General features: G+C 37.9%; 5 protein-coding genes across 5 annotated transcripts; 1 reads left to right on the forward strand and 4 right to left on the reverse strand.

Annotated features, from left to right (window-relative positions):
* Nucleotides 1-1,238: 1,238 nt before the first annotated feature.
* Nucleotides 1,239-8,018, reverse strand: LOC101314835. The gene is made up of 14 exons (XM_004295197.1): nucleotides 7,223-8,018; nucleotides 7,013-7,117; nucleotides 6,772-6,932; nucleotides 6,447-6,657; nucleotides 6,113-6,350; nucleotides 5,795-5,945; nucleotides 5,409-5,707; nucleotides 3,413-4,230; nucleotides 3,113-3,232; nucleotides 2,827-3,020; nucleotides 2,519-2,729; nucleotides 2,174-2,411; nucleotides 1,916-2,066; nucleotides 1,239-1,823 (listed from the first exon to the last, which is right to left on the reverse strand). Exons 1-14 carry the CDS (start codon nucleotides 7,989-7,991, stop codon nucleotides 1,521-1,523), a joined length of 3,969 nt encoding a protein of 1,322 aa, XP_004295245.1. The 5' UTR covers nucleotides 7,992-8,018; the 3' UTR covers nucleotides 1,239-1,520.
* Nucleotides 8,019-8,598: 580 nt separating this feature from the next.
* LOC101315130 (UDP-3-O-acylglucosamine N-acyltransferase-like) lies at nucleotides 8,599-10,896 on the forward strand. Its single transcript, XM_004295198.1, has 10 exons — nucleotides 8,599-8,719; nucleotides 8,816-8,996; nucleotides 9,084-9,160; nucleotides 9,347-9,396; nucleotides 9,533-9,597; nucleotides 9,689-9,740; nucleotides 9,835-9,905; nucleotides 10,044-10,110; nucleotides 10,341-10,412; nucleotides 10,538-10,896. The coding sequence occupies exons 1-10, from the start codon at nucleotides 8,599-8,601 to the stop codon at nucleotides 10,604-10,606; spliced, it is 825 nt and encodes a 274-aa protein (XP_004295246.1). The 3' UTR covers nucleotides 10,607-10,896.
* A 213-nt stretch (nucleotides 10,897-11,109) lies between these two features.
* Nucleotides 11,110-11,694, reverse strand: LOC101315418 (protein NDR1-like). The gene has a single exon (XM_004295199.1). It carries the CDS (start codon nucleotides 11,692-11,694, stop codon nucleotides 11,110-11,112), a length of 585 nt encoding a protein of 194 aa, XP_004295247.1.
* A 1,893-nt stretch (nucleotides 11,695-13,587) lies between these two features.
* On the reverse strand, nucleotides 13,588-14,411 carry LOC101290938 (protein NDR1-like). The gene is made up of 2 exons (XM_004295200.1): nucleotides 14,259-14,411; nucleotides 13,588-14,220 (listed from the first exon to the last, which is right to left on the reverse strand). The coding sequence occupies exons 1-2, from the start codon at nucleotides 14,409-14,411 to the stop codon at nucleotides 13,588-13,590; spliced, it is 786 nt and encodes a 261-aa protein (XP_004295248.1).
* Nucleotides 14,412-15,133: 722 nt separating this feature from the next.
* On the reverse strand, nucleotides 15,134-16,694 carry LOC101307282 (peroxidase 27-like). The gene is made up of 4 exons (XM_004293205.1): nucleotides 16,372-16,694; nucleotides 16,082-16,267; nucleotides 15,828-15,993; nucleotides 15,134-15,717 (listed from the first exon to the last, which is right to left on the reverse strand). Exons 1-4 carry the CDS (start codon nucleotides 16,591-16,593, stop codon nucleotides 15,302-15,304), a joined length of 990 nt encoding a protein of 329 aa, XP_004293253.1. The 5' UTR covers nucleotides 16,594-16,694; the 3' UTR covers nucleotides 15,134-15,301.
* Nucleotides 16,695-17,210: the final 516 nt, after the last annotated feature.

The raw sequence follows: 17,210 nt of genomic DNA on the forward strand, positions 1-17,210 counted from the left end.
AGGTTTTCCGCAAACGTACTATTATCTGAATAGAGGGAAGTGTTTGAGCATAGAAAATATGGAGGGTCTGCATAAGCAACATGATCAGAAAGAAGAGTGATGATGAGTGAACAAAACAAAAGCAGTTCCGGGAAACCAAACATATTTTGATTTTTAGTTCTTGAACTATGAACAACCATCTCATCAACTACAAGTCTACAACAACAGCAAAAAAATCATACTAATTGATCCAGCACTTTGAGCAGATTAATATGAGCAGATATAATGAAACAATTGAGTCAAGCGTATTGTTTTTCAGATCTTTTGCCAAGTAATTTCTGGGCCAGAGTGTTTGACTTCCAAGCATCCAATTTGGCTATAATTTCCAGGAAAGTCTTAATCTTTGTTCCCTATTCACCATTCACCAAGTTGTTGGTATGAGTTTTTGACTTGACCTAATATAATTAATAATAAACACAATGACAAAGAAATCCTCAAGATAAAACAAAATCTATATCCATGGCTGGATGCCTAGATGGCTTTATGGTAGATTTGAAGCTTTAATTTCCAAAATAAAAAAGGGATGTGAAATCCATACTTTCAAAATTGTAATTCACACTCCCATTTTTTATTTTTAGTCATCATTTTCATAAGAAGACAAAAGTTAAGTTATTAAGGACAAAATTTAAGTTACTAAAAATAAGAATGTAAATTACAATTTAAGAATTGTGAATTTCACTTCCCATAAAAAATCATCTCCAAGGCTAGAACTAGAAACTTTTTCTTCTATATGGAAACATTAGCGTTGGGCCAGCCCAATACAACTAGACCAAACTGCCCTTCACACAAAACTATAATTACTAATTAGTTCAGTTTGAGAGAACTCAGAGTAGTAGGCACTTTCCCTCCTGAATTGAATCAGTAGTGAGATTTGGCACTAGTGCTCAGAAGAGTTGCAGCTGCATTGGGATACACGCCACAACAAGTTCGGATCTTTTCTCAGTTGGGATTTGGTGCTTGTTATAGTTCCATTTCTGGGTCTGATTCGTCTAGTAATACCCACAACCTGTTTGTGAAAATGTCTATGAGAGTTTAGGCATTACTTAGTTACTTACCATTTTATGTGCATATATGCTCTGTATAATGGTAAATGCTCTGTTTTACCATTTTAAGCATTTATCTTTCAGTTCTTCTGTCCATCCCAAGATGCTGAATGCTAGGATAGGGAACTGTGTGGAGATTGGTGCAAATACATGCATCGACATGCAGGGGAAGGTAAGACCTATTCCCTTTGCAGAGGTTGAAACATTTTACTCTCGTTGTGTGTAATTCTGAATACTGATTAGTGACTTTCATGGTTGATGCAGTTGGAGATATACCGTTGTATAGGAGATCATTCTAAGATTGATAATTTAGTTCAGGTAGGCATTTGCCATCGTGGCCCAAAAAGGACTTGTATTTTACTTTGTTCACTTTCCAGCGATCTACAATTACCTGTTAGCTCGGGTATTCAATCTCTGTAAACATATACTGAAGGAATTTCACCTTGGTAAAATGATGGAAAGAGTGAGCCCGTTCGGAGTAGGACTAGAAGTACTAGACTCGTGAATTGGAGCAATTCTACTTGCTGCAAATATTGCTGGTTTCTTTGGCTCAGGAAGCTCAATTGAATCACTTCCCAGCAACACAACCACATCTGACATTGTTGGTCTTTCTCCAGGGTCTTCCTGGACACACAAAAGCCCTATATGCATGCATCTCAAAATCTCTTTCGTCGGGGATGATTCCAGCAAGCAAGGCTCTACAAATTCAACTTCTTTTCCATCCTTCCACAGGTTCCATGCCTATCAGTAATTTAAGGAAAATGATTTTCATGACTATATGGGAGAAAATTAAACTTGAATATGTATTAACCAAAGTAGAGATAAGGACTTACATATGCAACGAGTGTCTTGGCATGTTCAGTGAGGTAGAACCCGCTATTTCTTTTCCCATTAATAATCTCAAGCATGATCACTCCAAAGCTGAAAACATCAGATTTTACAGAAAACAGACCCTCCATTGCATACTCCGGAGCCATGTAGCCGCTGATCAAGTATAATCGTTAGCTTGTTCTCTACTCCATCACATTAATTTGGAAGACTCCAGATATCGACAAAGGAAAAAAAAGAAAGATAAAATGAAGCATACTCACTATGTTCCTACTACTCTTTTCGTATTAGCTGTTTTCTGATTTTCACAAAATATCCTTGCCAGGCCAAAATCTGATATTTTGGCCACCATTTCATGGTCCAACAGTACATTGTTGGGTTTTAAGTCCCTGTGAATGATTCTGAGCCGGGAGTCTTCATGAAGATACAGAAGCCCTCTGGCGATTCCTTTAATGATGTCATGATATGTTTCCCAACTAAGTTCAGCACGCCTTTGCGAATCTGAAACTCATGACATGATTAAGTAAATGTGCTAGCATGATCTGATATACAGGGCAGAAAGTACATGATATATATATATATAGAAGAATGGTTATGCTTAACAATACCAAAGATAAAAGTATCAAGGCTTTTATTTGGCATGAACTCGTATAAAAGCAGCTTCTCATCTCCTTCAAAGCCACATGCCAAGAGCCGCACAAGGTTCCTGTGTTGAAGCTTTGCAATGAGTATGATTTCATTTTTAAACTCCTCTAAGCCTTGCCATGACTTCCTTGACAGTCTTTTAACAGCTACTTCTCTCCCATCTGGTAGCACACCCTGACAGTATTTTTACAAAGATTAAATGCATGTCAATTAGAGGCAGATACCAATTTATACTTGGCCCATTTGAAACTATAATAGTTAGCAGCATTACCTTGTATACAGTACCAAAACCACCTTGTCCAAGCTTGTTGGAATCTGAAAAGTCATCCGTAGCTATCTTTATAGTTGCTACATCAACAAATGGAAGCTCTTCAGAAGTCACCAATTCGCCTTCTTCTGTAATTGTGACTTCAGTGGGACTTGCCAGATCATGTAACAGTACATGCTCGCTTCTTATTTCCTCATCTGTAAAGAGATACAAATGGTGATAATTAAACTTACTAGCCAGGTAATGAGCATAGACTCAGAATAACAAACAGTTTGCATCATCCTTGTACCTTTGACAATTTTTGATCCCTTCCCTCTAAAACGAACAGCCCAAAGTACAACTAGAACTGCAAATAGTATAGTGGCTGCTGCACATGTAACCCCTATCTTCAAAGCTTTCCTGTCACCCCCTGCTAATAGTACCATAATCATAATGGATGAACTGATAGGTTATATAATCTATGTAATGCAAACAATGTGTATATAATGAATTCTAATAGTATTTGCATCTGATGTATCGCAAGCACGGTATATCTAATATTTTGCTAAAAGTATGATAATCAAATTAAAGAAAATTGGAAGTCCCTAACCTTTCGAATATGGATAAATTAATAGGCTGCTTGAGTTGTCATCAAAAAACCGGTCGAGCTCGAACCTCACATTACAATTTCTACTGACTACAGTTCCACCTTGATGAGAGGAGAATGAAGAAAGATCCCCTAAAGCGGAAACCAGACAATTACTGCACTCAGTTCCAGAAATGTCTCTGGTGCACTGTTCTAGACCATAAATAGTTCTATTTCCCGAAAGCTTAATTTGACCAGTTGCAAACATTTTCTTTGGAGGAGTAAACACAGACTCGTTGGAGAGGTTATACATTAAATACATCAAAACATCACCAAAATATTTTGCATCTGATACATTCTTCTCCTGATTATTTTCTTCCGGGTATTTCCCAGTATAAGACATCGAAGAAAAGAACATCTGGTAGGAATAGCGAACTTGACAAAGTTCATACCAGATCAATGCATCTGTAGAATTACAACTGTTGAAGATTTCCTGGCTTGCATCACTCACACATTTCTGACAAACTGTGGAGTTCACATCCCCTCTACAAAGTGTTTGTCCATAGACTCTGTCATGGCTGGTTCCAATTGTGTTGTTGTAGAAACCACCAAAGATGGAAGTGTTGAATGACAATGACTCAAGGAGCTGCTTGAGATTACTTTCAAATTGGCTGCTAGGGGTGTAGTTTCTGGCTTCAGGTGAGCAAAAAGTGAAAAGAGGATCTACACCAGAAATGGTAGCTGGAAACAGAAGTGGCAGAATCATGAAAAGCATAACTGAAAGTATGTCCATTATCCAGAAATGGGAAATACAGCAGACACATACTAATCCAATAGAAAATTAGAAGCAAAGACAAACTCATTAACTTCTTATCAAATATATGCTGCTTTGACTTCCAGTATTCAATAGGAAAGAAAGTTCCTGGAGATAGAGAGACCAAGAGTAAGTCTTTGGAAGATTTGAATTGTTGACAATGAAAGAGTTAGGCACATTGGTTATGTCCTAATATTTCACTAGATTGATCAAAGACTTTGGCAACTTGGTTACAGTATACCAATCTTTCCCATGTTCAGTTAATAGATTAAACTCATTAAAGTATTATTATCTAGAGTTTAGATCTAGATCTCTTGTAAAACAAAGAAGCAGTTGGTAGTTGTAAGTAATATATAGACTAAAATTCTGTATGGAGATTCTATTTGTCTGACCATTTAAGTAGAAGACAGAAGTCATGAAGTTACAAGTGAAAGAGCATGGAAATTGGGAACATCATATATAGCAGACAAGACTTGACCTGTAGACATTTGAATAAATATTAATCCTCACATGTTTAATTTAAGTGAATTTCTAATGTATCAATTATTTTATAACAATTGATTCTGAATAAAAATAAATCCTTAAATTCTTGATACATCCCTCTTGGTGTCAAATAATACCAGTTAGAATATATTCAGCTTTCACTTCAAGCTGATACCACAGCTTTGGCCTCAAGTATAATTAGATTAAAATGAAATAAAAAAAATAAGGTTGTCACTCTCAGTGCACATTGCAGGTTGGTCAGACAAATGCCATTCAAATTTATTATTATTATTATTTTCAAAAATGATCTTATCTTCAACTAGAAAGAAGTCCAATTCTATGGATCAGATTCATGACAATGATTCTAGGTTTTTAGCGCTATAATTTATAATAAACAAACAATTTGATCTTAGGAGCCTGAGTAGCTAACTACCTCAAATTTGATTTATGCACATGGATTACCTTGAAAGTGGACAAAGAAATCTTCACAGCCAACTACATATAATTCAAGAAGCAAAAGAGAAGACATATTCTTCAATTGCAATTCAAAGTTTGGAATATTCACAATTTGAGGACTCTGTATTAGATAATTGTACTTAACAGACCAAGTAAAGACAACAAACAGGCAAATACACAATTCAAGTACTATGTGCCTGGTACGCTGGTAGGACAAAGCATCAATGTATTATAGTTTCGATGCCATCCATGTATCAATTTCGCTACCGAGGCATGATATTAGAAACTGTTAAGACATTAACTGAGCAACTATCAGCACCTCCCTCATTGTGATGATTAGTGAAACTTCCGACGTTGAAGGCGGGTTTTGCAGGTTGAGTGAGACTTACAGTTTCACTTTTCAACATTACAACTGCAGAAGACATGGTCGGTCTGTCATTTGCATCTTCTTGAACACACAACAAACCAATGTGGAGATATCTTAAGAATTCTTCTGGATCACATGAACCAACCAGTAACGGATCGATTAGCTCCAACCCTTTTCCTTCATCCCATAATTTCCATGCCTGCATATCATACACTGGGTAAGTACTATGCAATAGCACTTCGAGGAAGTGCTAGACTTCTATGATATTTATATTACATAAACTTACATAAGCTATGAGGCTAGGGGCGCGTTTTATTAGATGAAAGCCAGTGTTCCTTCTTCCAGTTATGATCTCAAGCAAGAGTACCCCAAAGCTGTAAACATCAGACTTGACAGAATATAGTCCCTCCATAGCATATTCTGGGGCCATATATCCACTGTTATACAAAAATTCATGGTAAAGGTTCAGAAACAGAACTGGGAGATGAAAACAAAGCATTGCAACACACCAATAGATGGAACTATTTGAAAGTGTTAGATCAAGGAGCTCAAAACTAACTGGTTCAGTAAAACTTGACTCGAAGATCAAAAATCAACCACTTACTAAGTCCCAACTATTGTAGCAGTATTAGCTTGTCCTTCACTTCCTGCAAAGATCCTTGCCATGCCAAAGTCTGAGATCTTTGGATTCATCTCATTGTCCAATAATACATTGCTAGCTTTCAAGTCTCTATGGATTATTCTATGTCGAGAATCCTCGTGCAAATAAAGTATTCCCCTTGCAATTCCACTGATGATGCTCACACGTCTGCTCCAATCAAGTTGTGCACGTTTCGTTGAATCTAACAATCCATTACAAGCAAGGAAGTCCTAGATTAAGATCCATCTTAAGAAAATATCTTCAATAAATAAAAAACTGATTGAGAAATAACACTAACCAAAGAGGATGACATCTAAGCTGCTGTTTGGCATGTATTCATATACAAGCAGTTTTTCTTCTCTCTCAACACAGAAACCTAAGAGCCGGACAAGATTCTTATGCTGAAGTTTCATTATCAGTAGAACCTCATTTGTAAATTCCTCCGAACCTTGCTCAGAACAGCTTGAAAGCCTCTTGATTGCCACTTCCTTTCCATCCCTCAGAACACCCTGAGTAATTAAGACCACATTCATTTATCAAAAGAGAGAAGATACTAAAAAAGCAGATACTGTATACCAAAATATAGTGATATACTGAGTTTACATGTGAAACAATGTTACTACCTTGTAAACTGGGCCAAAACCACCTTCCCCAAGCTTCTTTGAATCAGAGAACTTGTTAGTAGCTGCGTGTATAGAAGCCAAACTAATATTGGGGTACTCCTGAGCTTTTGTGTCATTCTCTTTATGGAACAAATCATACTGTCCTAAAATTTCTCTATTCCCTGAACAGACAAAAGAAACCTGTTTTAAGAAAATGACTAGAGGGATCAGCTGTTTGAAGTAAAATCAGAACAACCGTTACCTTTTTTCTTTGATTTTCTCATTGCAAGACAGACACAGGACACTACTAGTATCACCAGGCATGCTGACAAAATTGTAAGTATTGTGATCAGCCATATTTTCTTGCCTGCATTTAGAAGAAATTATTGGCAGTTTAAAAATGATTTCCCTTGTGAGAGAGGCAATATGCACAATTTGTGTCCAAACAGAGACAATGTTTTGAAGTACTCACCTCCACCTTTGTTGTTAGCATTAGAATCTTCAGATGTTGCCCCTTCATAGAAGGGATAAAACTCATACCTCAGATAACAACTACGACTGAGAAGTCTCGCACCGATGGAGAAATAGAATTTTCTTAGAACATCTTCTATGGCTCTATCAAGACACGAATCACATTCATCCCCAGATAAGTCTGTAGTGCACTGCACAAGAGCATATATGATTTTATCTTGAAAGGCAACTTCTCCAGTGGCATACATGTTCAGTGATTGATTAAAAGCCGCCTGCTTAGCAAGTTCACTCAGTGTCTTGTTCACAACTGTCTCGAATTTTTCAGGGGCTGAAATATTCTTAGTGTTAGCTAAGGGGATGTTGTCATGTACATTCAATCTGCCAAAGAAATTCTGATTGGAGTAGCGGAGTTGACAATTCTCCTCCCATACAACTGCTTCTTTGGAGTTCGGACATATGTTTGCAATGTCTTGTTGCGCCATGTTTATGCAACCATGACAGGAACTGAGATCAAGATAGTCAAGGCACATGTAGATAGCAAAGACTTTGTCTGGCTCATTTCCAAAGGATGTATTGTACAACTTGGAAACAGAAGCATTGGAAGGCAATGAACTGAGCAAAGTGTAGAGGTTTTCCGCAAATTTACTATTATCTGAATAGAAGGAAGAGTTTGAGCATAGCTTATATGGAGGGTCAGCATAAGCAAGATGATCACAAAGAAGAGTGATGATGAAAGAACAAAGCAAAAGCAGTTCAGGAAAACGAAACATAATTTGGTTTCTAGTTCTTGAACTATGAACAACCATCATCCAAGTCTACAACAACAGCAAAAGATTCATACAAATTGGTCCAATGCTTTCAGCATATTAATATAAGCTTAGAATGGAACAATTGGCTCAAGCTTATTGTTTGCCAAGTAATTTCTGGACCACAGTGTTTGACTTCAATGCATTCAATTGGCTGTAATTTCCAGGAAAGTCTCCATCTTTGTTCACTATTCATTGGTATGAGTTTTGAATATTCATTGACTTGAGCTAATATAATACACAATGTCAAACACGAGAAACACATCTTCAAGATAAAACTAAAAACTACGTCCATGGCTAAATGGGTGGTAAGAATCAATAAAGGACTAACCTTTACGGTAGATTCAGTGAAGCTCTTCATCTCTGTCATCTCCAAGACTGCGACTTTGAAACTTCCAAAGCCCTGACTTTGCTTCTATCACCAAAAAGATGGAAACTTTAGTAATGGGCCAAGCCCAATATAACTAAGACCAAACTGCCCCTCCACACAAACTCAAGTACTCAACTATTATTTGGTCCAGGTTTCAGAGAAGTAGGCACTTTCCCTCCTCAATTGAATCAGTAGTGAGATATGGCACTAGTGCTTAGAAGAGTTGCAGCTGCATTGGGATGCACGCCACACCACATTCGAGTCTTGTCTCAATTGGGTTTTGGCCCTTGTTATAGTTCCATTGTTGGGTCTGATTCGTCTGGTAATACCCACCAACTGTTTGTGATAATGTCTATGAGAGTTTTGGCATTGCTTAGTTACTTACCCTTTTATGTGCATATATGCTCTGTTTTGCAAGATTTCCAGAGCTGGCCTAATGGAGGTGGGTGCTTTCACAAGTCAGCCAGCATTGACCCAACAGCTTTTGTGGAGATTGGTGCTGTTGTGCATTCGAAAGCCGTTGTGGGTGAACATGTTTGTATTGGTTCTGGAGCTGTTATTGGACCTGGTGTTTCAGTTGGGCAATCGACGAAAATAGGGTAGTGAATAAGATTCTTTGTGATTTTGGACTTTTGTTTTGTTTTTATCTATACTTGTTTGATTTTGATAGAGTTGTTGTTCTACAGCTTCAATGTTTCACTTAGTAACTGCACTATAGGAGATTCGTGTATAATCCACAATGGCACATGCATCGGTCAAGATGGTAATGCTCTTTACTGTCGGCCTTGATTCATTTTATGCAGCTAATGAAAGTGAAAAGAAAACAATCAACACGAAAGCATGTTGGCATGTAGATTGAAGTAACCGATGTTGTTATGATTGTTAGGAATAGTGGTTTGATGTTGCTGATTTATATATACATCTGATCTTTGATGTTGTCTAACCGCAGGATTTGGGTTTATGGTGGATGAGTATGGGAAAATGTTAAAGAAGCCTCAGGTTAGTGATTTTTCTTTGCAATATTTTTGTCTTTCCTTTTGTACTTGGGAGTGTAAAGGTTATGTTTGCATTTTCAAGTACTGTAGAAACAGAAGATCTGATTGTATTTCTTTCTTGTTCTTCCCTCCATCCCAAGATGCTGAATGCTAGGATAGGGAACTTTGTGGAGATTGGTGCAAATACATGCATCGACAGGGGAAGGTCAGACCTTTGCCCTTTGGAACGGTTGAAATTTGTACTCTGGTTGTGTATAAGTTTGAATACTGATAAGTGACTTTCATGGTTGATGCAGTTGGAGAGATACCGTTGTAGGAGATCATTCGAAGATTGATAATTTAGTTCAGGTAGACTTTTGCCTTTCATTTCCGAGAAAAAGGACGTCTTTTGCTTTGTTAACTTTCCAGGGATCTACAGTTACCTGTTTGCTCGGGTTTACAGATTGGTCATAATGTAGTTATTGGGGAGAACTGCATGCTTTGTGGTCAAGTTGGGATTGCAGGCTCGGTGACGTATGTTCTATCTCTCCCTCTCCTAGTTTCATTTCACATTTTAAGCCTTGGTATTGGATTCACTCCCACTGTAAAGGCTGAGTTGACATTTCAAAAATCTGCCAAAACTAATTTAGGGCCTTCTTCTTCCTCATGTAGGATAGGAGACTATGTGACTATGGGAGGAAGGGTAGCGGTTCGTGACCATGTTTCCATTGTATCAAAGGTATTTGCACTAAGAGCCAGTCGAGTGCCCAAACTTTCATGACCTGTGACTTGTTAACAATGCGATATTTTAGTTATGTATCATATCAGTTATGCAGTTTGCTGTTGTAAGAAATGCCCAAAACATTTACTTTCTCTTTTTTATAGTCATCCGGTTCTTTTTCATCCACGCCCATCTTTATTTGAGCGAGGAGTATGGTTGAAAAATATAAATATACATGGAATTTCCAGGTTCGGCTTGCTGCTACTAGCTGTGTTACGAGGGACATTAAAGAAGCTGGAGATTATGGTGGCTTCCCAGCTGTAAGTATCATTTGAAAATGGAAAGAAATGAAAATGCTTTCTTCATAACGGTGCATGGTGATTGTTGTACATTTACAAGTGGTATTAAATTGATATGTGGATAATATAGTTTGGTGGCTTTTCAGGTTCCAATCCGCGAGTGGCGGAGACAAGTTGCAATCCACAGTCAGACATCAACAAAGCGGAACTCTTAGTATCACCGCATGCTACTAAGCCCTTTCTTCTTAATGGTGCAGGGTGATTGCTGTACGTTTGCATAATATCGAATTGATATGCAGATGATGTACTTTCTTCTCTTTTCAGGTTCCAATCCGCTAGTGGTCATGACAAATTCCAAACCAGTCGGAAATCAAAATGGCGGAACCCCTTAATATATGTCACTAGAAAGGAACCAGGTTCCACCCTTATGCTATTAAATCCATGTATTGTCATTATGAGCTTGTGAAGAACTTGACTGCTTAGCAACGAGGTAACTGTCTAGTAATTGTCATATGTAGTCTCTAGGCAATATGTTGGCTGCAACGTTGTGCACTGCAGAAACTCATGAACTGTTAGCTAGATTAAGGCTGTTCTTTTAATATTACTATATGAACATAAAGAGGCGCAGAATTGATAGTTCTACTACAATAATAGAAGGTATTATCAGTATTAAAGAAAGCATAGAAACCGTATTGTAAATTAGTTTACATGATAACATTTAATCTAATAACCGAAGACTATTCCTCCTCAGCTTCTTGGAAGCATGGCTTAGCTTGATTTTCTTCTTCTTACCAGAAAGCTTGCCGTCTTTACCTATTGGTATTGTACCTTGCAAGTCTTGCCCATGTCGCTTACTCTTGATTCCCCATGTTTTGTATCGGATCTTAGTTAGCAAAGTCACCTTGAATTCTACAGTTGCATTCGATATTGACTTGCGAACAGCTCTCCACACCTGTGGATTGGCATCCATATCACCCAACTCTGAACGGGTTTTGCGTCTTCCTTGATGAAAAGGAGGTATGGTTTTCTCTGCAACTTTGTCCTGCCCATAATAGAACGTCAAGACTGAGGTATCATAAAAGATACTGGAGTCTTTGTTAGAGTTTTCAATTTCAAGAATATAAACAATAGAGCCATTCTGTTCCCCGTTCTCTAAACCAGAGCTTGGAATGGTGATATCCACAATGGTATAACTAGGGGACTTCGGGCGTAAACTGAGCCAAAGAACTAAGGCCAGAAGACCCAAAAGGGCAAAAATTTCTAAGACACACAAATAGAAATGCTTGTTTTCACTTTCACTCATTTTTACGAATAGTGAGGAACAGATTGCCATATGATTTTAAAAAAAATCCATATATATGAGAGTTGAGAAGGGAGAAAAGTGATGTAATTGCAGAGAAAGTTCAGTTGAGAGAATATAAATGTGATTTCTTGCAATCAAAGTAAGAACAGAATATGTTCTTTTCTTCCAGAGTAGGGTTACGCGATTATGCCCTATAGTTTCACTTGAAAAGCCTAGGTATATTTGCTCAAGGCAAAATAGGTCAGCCAAGATGAGAGGTAAGCTAAAGTAAAGCTATCAATTCATCGTCAACTTTTGCTGACTGGATATCGGTGCTGGACTTGAGCCTTTTTGCTTCTGCAAGACGAGGCAAAAAGACCATATAGAATAGAATAGGTAAAGGAAGAGAAAGAAATAAGAAAAGTAGATAACACAAGGTTAACAAGAGAAAAACGACAATTTTACATCTATGCAACTGGAACTGGGTTCACAATTTTACGTACATTAGATTAACAAGAGTAGAACGACATGATGGTGGTAAGTTCGCTTTTACATACCAGTGATACCACCAACTCCAAATTCCGCAGTTACTGTTTCTGAAACAGAGATGATCCTATGACAAGAAAGATGAAGAAGCCAAAGCAGAAAAGAGGCAAACTACAAAAAGTGCATATACATAAATTGTTTTGCTTGTTGTATGCAATTTTGATAACCCAAAATACTTGCAAACTCAGTACAGAATACAGATGAACATCATGAACTACTGATAGCATAATTAATCCAGATTTCAATCAGATAGTAATGAAAGCAAATCAGTTGACCGAATTAACTATGCTGTTCAAGCAACAAATGAAGCATAACACAACTTCTGGTGGAACAGGGCCAACAGCAGAGTCGACCTTCCCGCTTTTGGCAGTTTTCTCCGGCACTGCTCCTCTCTCCGTTATTTTCTTCTCAAACCTCTCTACCTTCCTAACAGTAAACTGCTTTGATTTTGTCATGGTGCGTTGCAGGTTAATAGACTTTCCCCTTTTTTATTCAACTGCAAGAGCTTCTATTCACTTAAAGAGAATGTAGCACAGGTGCTTAGCTCCTATATATTTATAAAGGCTCTATCCTAGGACTAGAAGAAATCCTATTTCTGATAGGAGACCTCTTTCGTTATGTGTTCTGTATGATCACTTCTAATAGAATCCTAATATCTTCAGGATTCCATTAGTTCCCAAATGCCAAAAGCTATATAAGCTTGTTGGCACCACTTGAAAACGAATTTCATTTGCCTGTCGAAGTCACATCTTCTGATACCACTATACAGATTTGAAGAAACCAAACCCGATGACCCCAAATAAAAGGAACATTTATTTGACAAATCTCAAAGTACCACGACCAACGGTTGTTATAGCATAGAAGTTTCACATTGTACATATTGAAAATTCTTATATGCACGACGTGTATTTACACGATACAATCTTAACCGTTTATAACAATTCATATTTTTTACCATCATGTTTCTATATTATTTCCACTAATCCTGACCATCTATGCATGTATGTGAAAGATACACTCCGTGCACTGAAGATGCTCTCTTGTACATATTTGGATTATTATTTCTCCGTATGCTTTGCTTAATTAGCAATTTTTTTCGACAATTAAAGAATATACTTTGACAGCTTAAACAAGAAGCTGAATCCGAGGAAACATTCGTCTGAAAGAAATTTAAGACTTAATTGTACCAGAAAATAAAAGAATATTGCATAATCCATGTATCAATTATCACTTAAATTAATCAAATTATGCATGCAACAAATGAAGTAACAACTTCTTAATTGTCACTATACAATCATGGAAGAACCAAACCTAATAACCCCAAAAGCAGCTACAAATCAAATTCAATTACAAAACGAGAAATCTTGACTAAGTGAAATAGACTGGACATCTCTTATCTTTATAAGGGGCCAGGATCTGGCCATCTTGGCCTACGCCGATATCACAGTTGGCGTGAACACGGTGCCGCTTACTATTCCAGGTCGAAATCTTGAACCTAATCGTCGACGTTAAATCTAAGCGAAACACCACGTTCCCTTTTGCACGATCATTCATGAACTCCGACCACCGTTGGCTACTTACCGTCAAGCTGGCACCTGTAAACGATCCATCTACGGTTGTTGTGTTCTTGGGACCTTGATAAAATGGCGGCAATAATGATGAGATAAAACCAATCCTTTGGTCCTTATAGTAAACCGCCCCGTCCATGGAATCATAATATATGCCAATATTATGGTTTGCATTACGGGCGCTGGCATTGAACGATATCACTGCATTTTCGAACCCCGTTGCTTGGTTCAAATCTGGTACTGAGAATTGATGGATATGAAACCTGGGACGGTGAGGTCGGAGACTAAGCCATAGTATGAAAGTTACCATACCAACAACAAGAAGGAGAGCCAAGAAAATGGTACATATGAGCTTGGACACCCGGGTGGTGAGGCTTTCTTTGACCCGATGGGCGTAGTACCGGGCAGTGTGCTGACGCTTGATGGGTTGGGGCTGCGGGCTTGACAATGGCAACCGGGAGGAGTACATGCTTTTGGGGAGGAAGAGGAACGAACTGGAAGAGTCGAATAGGGTTTTGAAGAAAGCAATTTGATGAATAGGATAACGGTTTTGGAAGTGTTTTTGTAGTGAAGAAGATGACGGGGAAGTGAAGGGAAGTTAAAGCATTTCGGGTCTTTTTGCATGGAGAAAGCAAAGAATAATGCCAGACTGACATTGTTATATCAATTGGTTTATGTTCGTGTGCACTGCATAGGACTACATCGTTAACAATCGTACATAAACTTGTATACGAGAAAGGTATATATAAAGAAGGTTCCCTGAGAATTGTGAAAGGTATATATACGATCGAATTTTCCTGAGAATGCATGATGTTGTGAGCTGGTGTGGTCCAATGTTTGCATATACGTACGTATATTTTCATATCGGTAGCTGGAGTGATCAAAATACGTAATTTCTTATTCATCAGCTGCATATTATCTTTGCATTGTTGTAAGGAATAAAATAAGATGCTAGTGATCGAACATTCGAACCTCGATTGTAAAAAACATAAAGGTAATAATAGATTGCCCTACAGTATAAAGGGTGCTCGAAGATACTAATGTACTTTTAACATTACATTTGGTATATTTGGTACATTGTAACTACTTTTATTGCTAATTCTGATTTAATTAGTTATTTAACTCGTAACGACATTTCAACCTATTACGTACACCAATAACGAGTTGTAGTAAAAAATTCAAAGAATTAGACTGAAAAATGCTAGTTGGTTATGAAGAAAAGTACTAACGAATTAAGTAATCGATGAACCAAATAGTTATACATGTATATGCATGAAATTAATAATAAATCTATTTGATTATTTGAAAATGTTAAATTAATGAATCTCACTAAATAGAATACCAATACGAATAAACCCTAGTCTTATTTTATTGGAAACAACTTACAAATTAACAAATGCCAATCTGAAAGACATGAAATCACCAAGAATTCATACAAAATTAATAGAACATGTAACATTATGGGAACAGATCGATATGCTTAATTGATCATGTTCGATACGATCCTTGAAAAACTAATTGATCTTGCTGCACACTTTCCTGATCTCTCCTGCATTCCCCGTGAGAACTCCGATCCTTCCCATGTTCACCATTGAAACACCAAAATCCTTCAAGAAACTAGCTTCTCCCTTTGGTACGGCATGGCTTGTCACGTAAGCTTTGGTTTCACTGTCATCAAGAAGAGCTGCATCTGACTGAAAGAGACCCCTTCTCTTGGCCACAAGAGTATAGTAAGAACCGTCAAATGTCTTGAAACTCCCAGGATCCATCTCAACGAGAGTAGTTTGGTCGTTGGGCTTGCATTTCATCTTCAACTTTGCAATGTAGTTGCTATCCAAGGTGGGATCGGTATCGTTTACGTTCTTTCCGGTGAAGTTATAAAGACGGTTGGTGAAGGAAGAGCAGTGAGATGTCCCGATGGTGTGACTCCCTGATCAAGTAAATCATATAGTTAGTGAAGTTATACATCGAATAACTTTAGTACTAGATCTGATCCATATACTATATTTGGTGGACATGGTACATTAGGTATATATATACCTGATAGTACTACAAGATCTTTAGCGCTTAGACCCTTTGATGCAAAGCTTGATTTTAATGAAGAGATGTTTGAAGTAGGTGCTGGGAGATTTCGCAAGGCATCTATCATGTTTGATACATTACCATCTCTTCGTCCAGTTTCAACATCCCAATGTACTCCCATGTCCTGATCCATGTCAATTAGGTCGATGTTAGGAGATTTAGTCTACGTTGTATATCAAACTATACAACCAAATGATAAACTGTGTACTTACCGCGACGACGACATCTCTAGCTACAACGGCTAAGATGTCAGAACATGAAACCACTCCAGGGCATGCTTTCTCCAAAGCAGACTTGACTCTGTCAATGATTCCATACCCTCGAAGACTTAGGTTTGGAATTGCATCCTTCTCGGCTTGGTTTGATGAAGAATTCAGTAGCACTGAACCGTCGCAACCCTGCATATTCGAATTACGTTAGCCATTGCTTCAAATAGTCATGATATAGGGCAAAAAATCGAAACAGATAACTTAAACAAGATGGATGGTCGAGTTACACTAACCCTGACAAAGCAATCATGGAAATGCATTCTCAGCAAAGGACCACCAAGTGAAGGTGCTACCGACAAGGTTTGAGCGATAACCTTCTTCACTATGGCCTCAGCTTCCGGGCACGACTTCGCATAGAACCCTACTTTCAGTCCCTGTGCATTTGCACAGTCAAGAACAGAAAGCAGAACGATCCCTTGGATCAGGAGGAAGATGAGCTTTGAAGTAGCAGCCATGTCCTAATCACAGCGACAAAGAAGCTTCTCAGGGATTAGTTGGGTTCTTGTGTAGCTTCAATACTAACTAGCGCAGGTTTTATATTGTAAGGTTCTTGTGTAGCTACAATACTAACTAGCGCAGGTTTTATATAGTAACTAGGGCACCCGCTAAGAGTGTCTGTCAATCTGTCATTACTTGGCGTTTCGATTGACTTTGGATTGGTTGGGCTGTCTTGTTTGAATCTCTGATATAACTACTCGGGATATAGCAAATCATATGCAATGGACACATGAGATGAATTATAAACCCAAGTTGATTCATGGGATAGTATTTGAATATAAGCATGAAGCTCCATGAGCTTTTGATCTGGAATATATTAGGAAGCTCGGGCTCTTCATTACCTCAAGGGCGCAAAAGAAGAGTTGACCTTAATTAGTTTGCAAGCAAGCATGTTCTATATGGCTAGCTCGATGATCGAACCAATTGCACCCCAGTTCTCCGCTGACAGTTTACCAGATGCTACAATCATCCTGCTCATAAACCAATGGAAACTGGGCACCATTGCCACTCCAGCTAGGAGATTGACCAATATTATAGTTAATTTCTTGCAAAATTATATCATATTCTCATTACT

This window comes from Fragaria vesca, linkage group LG3, assembly GCF_000184155.1.
Source record: "Fragaria vesca subsp. vesca linkage group LG3, FraVesHawaii_1.0, whole genome shotgun sequence".
Classification (NCBI taxonomy): Eukaryota; Viridiplantae; Streptophyta; class Magnoliopsida; order Rosales; family Rosaceae; genus Fragaria; species Fragaria vesca.

Excerpts from the sequence above, each read along its gene's own strand:
- LOC101315418 (XM_004295199.1), bottom strand. The coding sequence starts at position 11,694 with ATGAGTGAAAGTGAAAACAAGCATTTCTATTTGTGTGTCTTAGAAATT.
- LOC101307282 (XM_004293205.1), bottom strand. The coding sequence starts at position 16,593 with ATGGCTGCTACTTCAAAGCTCATCTTCCTCCTGATCCAAGGGATCGTT. Across the intron at positions 15,994-16,081 it reads CTAGAGATGTCGTCGTCGCG|GACATGGGAGTACATTGGGA; the intron begins GTAAGTACACAG and ends GACATGGATCAG. Across the intron at positions 15,718-15,827 it reads AGATCTTGTAGTACTATCAG|GGAGTCACACCATCGGGACA; the intron begins GTATATATATAC and ends TTACTTGATCAG.
- LOC101314835 (XM_004295197.1), bottom strand. The coding sequence starts at position 7,991 with ATGTTTCGTTTTCCTGAACTGCTTTTGCTTTGTTCTTTCATCATCACT. Across the intron at positions 6,658-6,771 it reads GTTTTGGCCCAGTTTACAAG|GGTGTTCTGAGGGATGGAAA; the intron begins GTAGTAACATTG and ends TTAATTACTCAG. Across the intron at positions 5,708-5,794 it reads CCCCTAGCCTCATAGCTTAT|GCATGGAAATTATGGGATGA; the intron begins GTAAGTTTATGT and ends TATGATATGCAG.
- LOC101290938 (XM_004295200.1), bottom strand. The coding sequence starts at position 14,411 with ATGCAAAAAGACCCGAAATGCTTTAACTTCCCTTCACTTCCCCGTCAT. Across the intron at positions 14,221-14,258 it reads GTTCCTCTTCCTCCCCAAAA|CCCCAACCCATCAAGCGTCA; the intron begins GCATGTACTCCT and ends TCAAGCCCGCAG.
- LOC101315130 (XM_004295198.1), top strand. The coding sequence starts at position 8,599 with ATGGCACTAGTGCTTAGAAGAGTTGCAGCTGCATTGGGATGCACGCCA. Across the intron at positions 9,161-9,346 it reads CACATGCATCGGTCAAGATG|GATTTGGGTTTATGGTGGAT; the intron begins GTAATGCTCTTT and ends GTCTAACCGCAG. Across the intron at positions 9,906-10,043 it reads GGGATTGCAGGCTCGGTGAC|GATAGGAGACTATGTGACTA; the intron begins GTATGTTCTATC and ends TTCCTCATGTAG.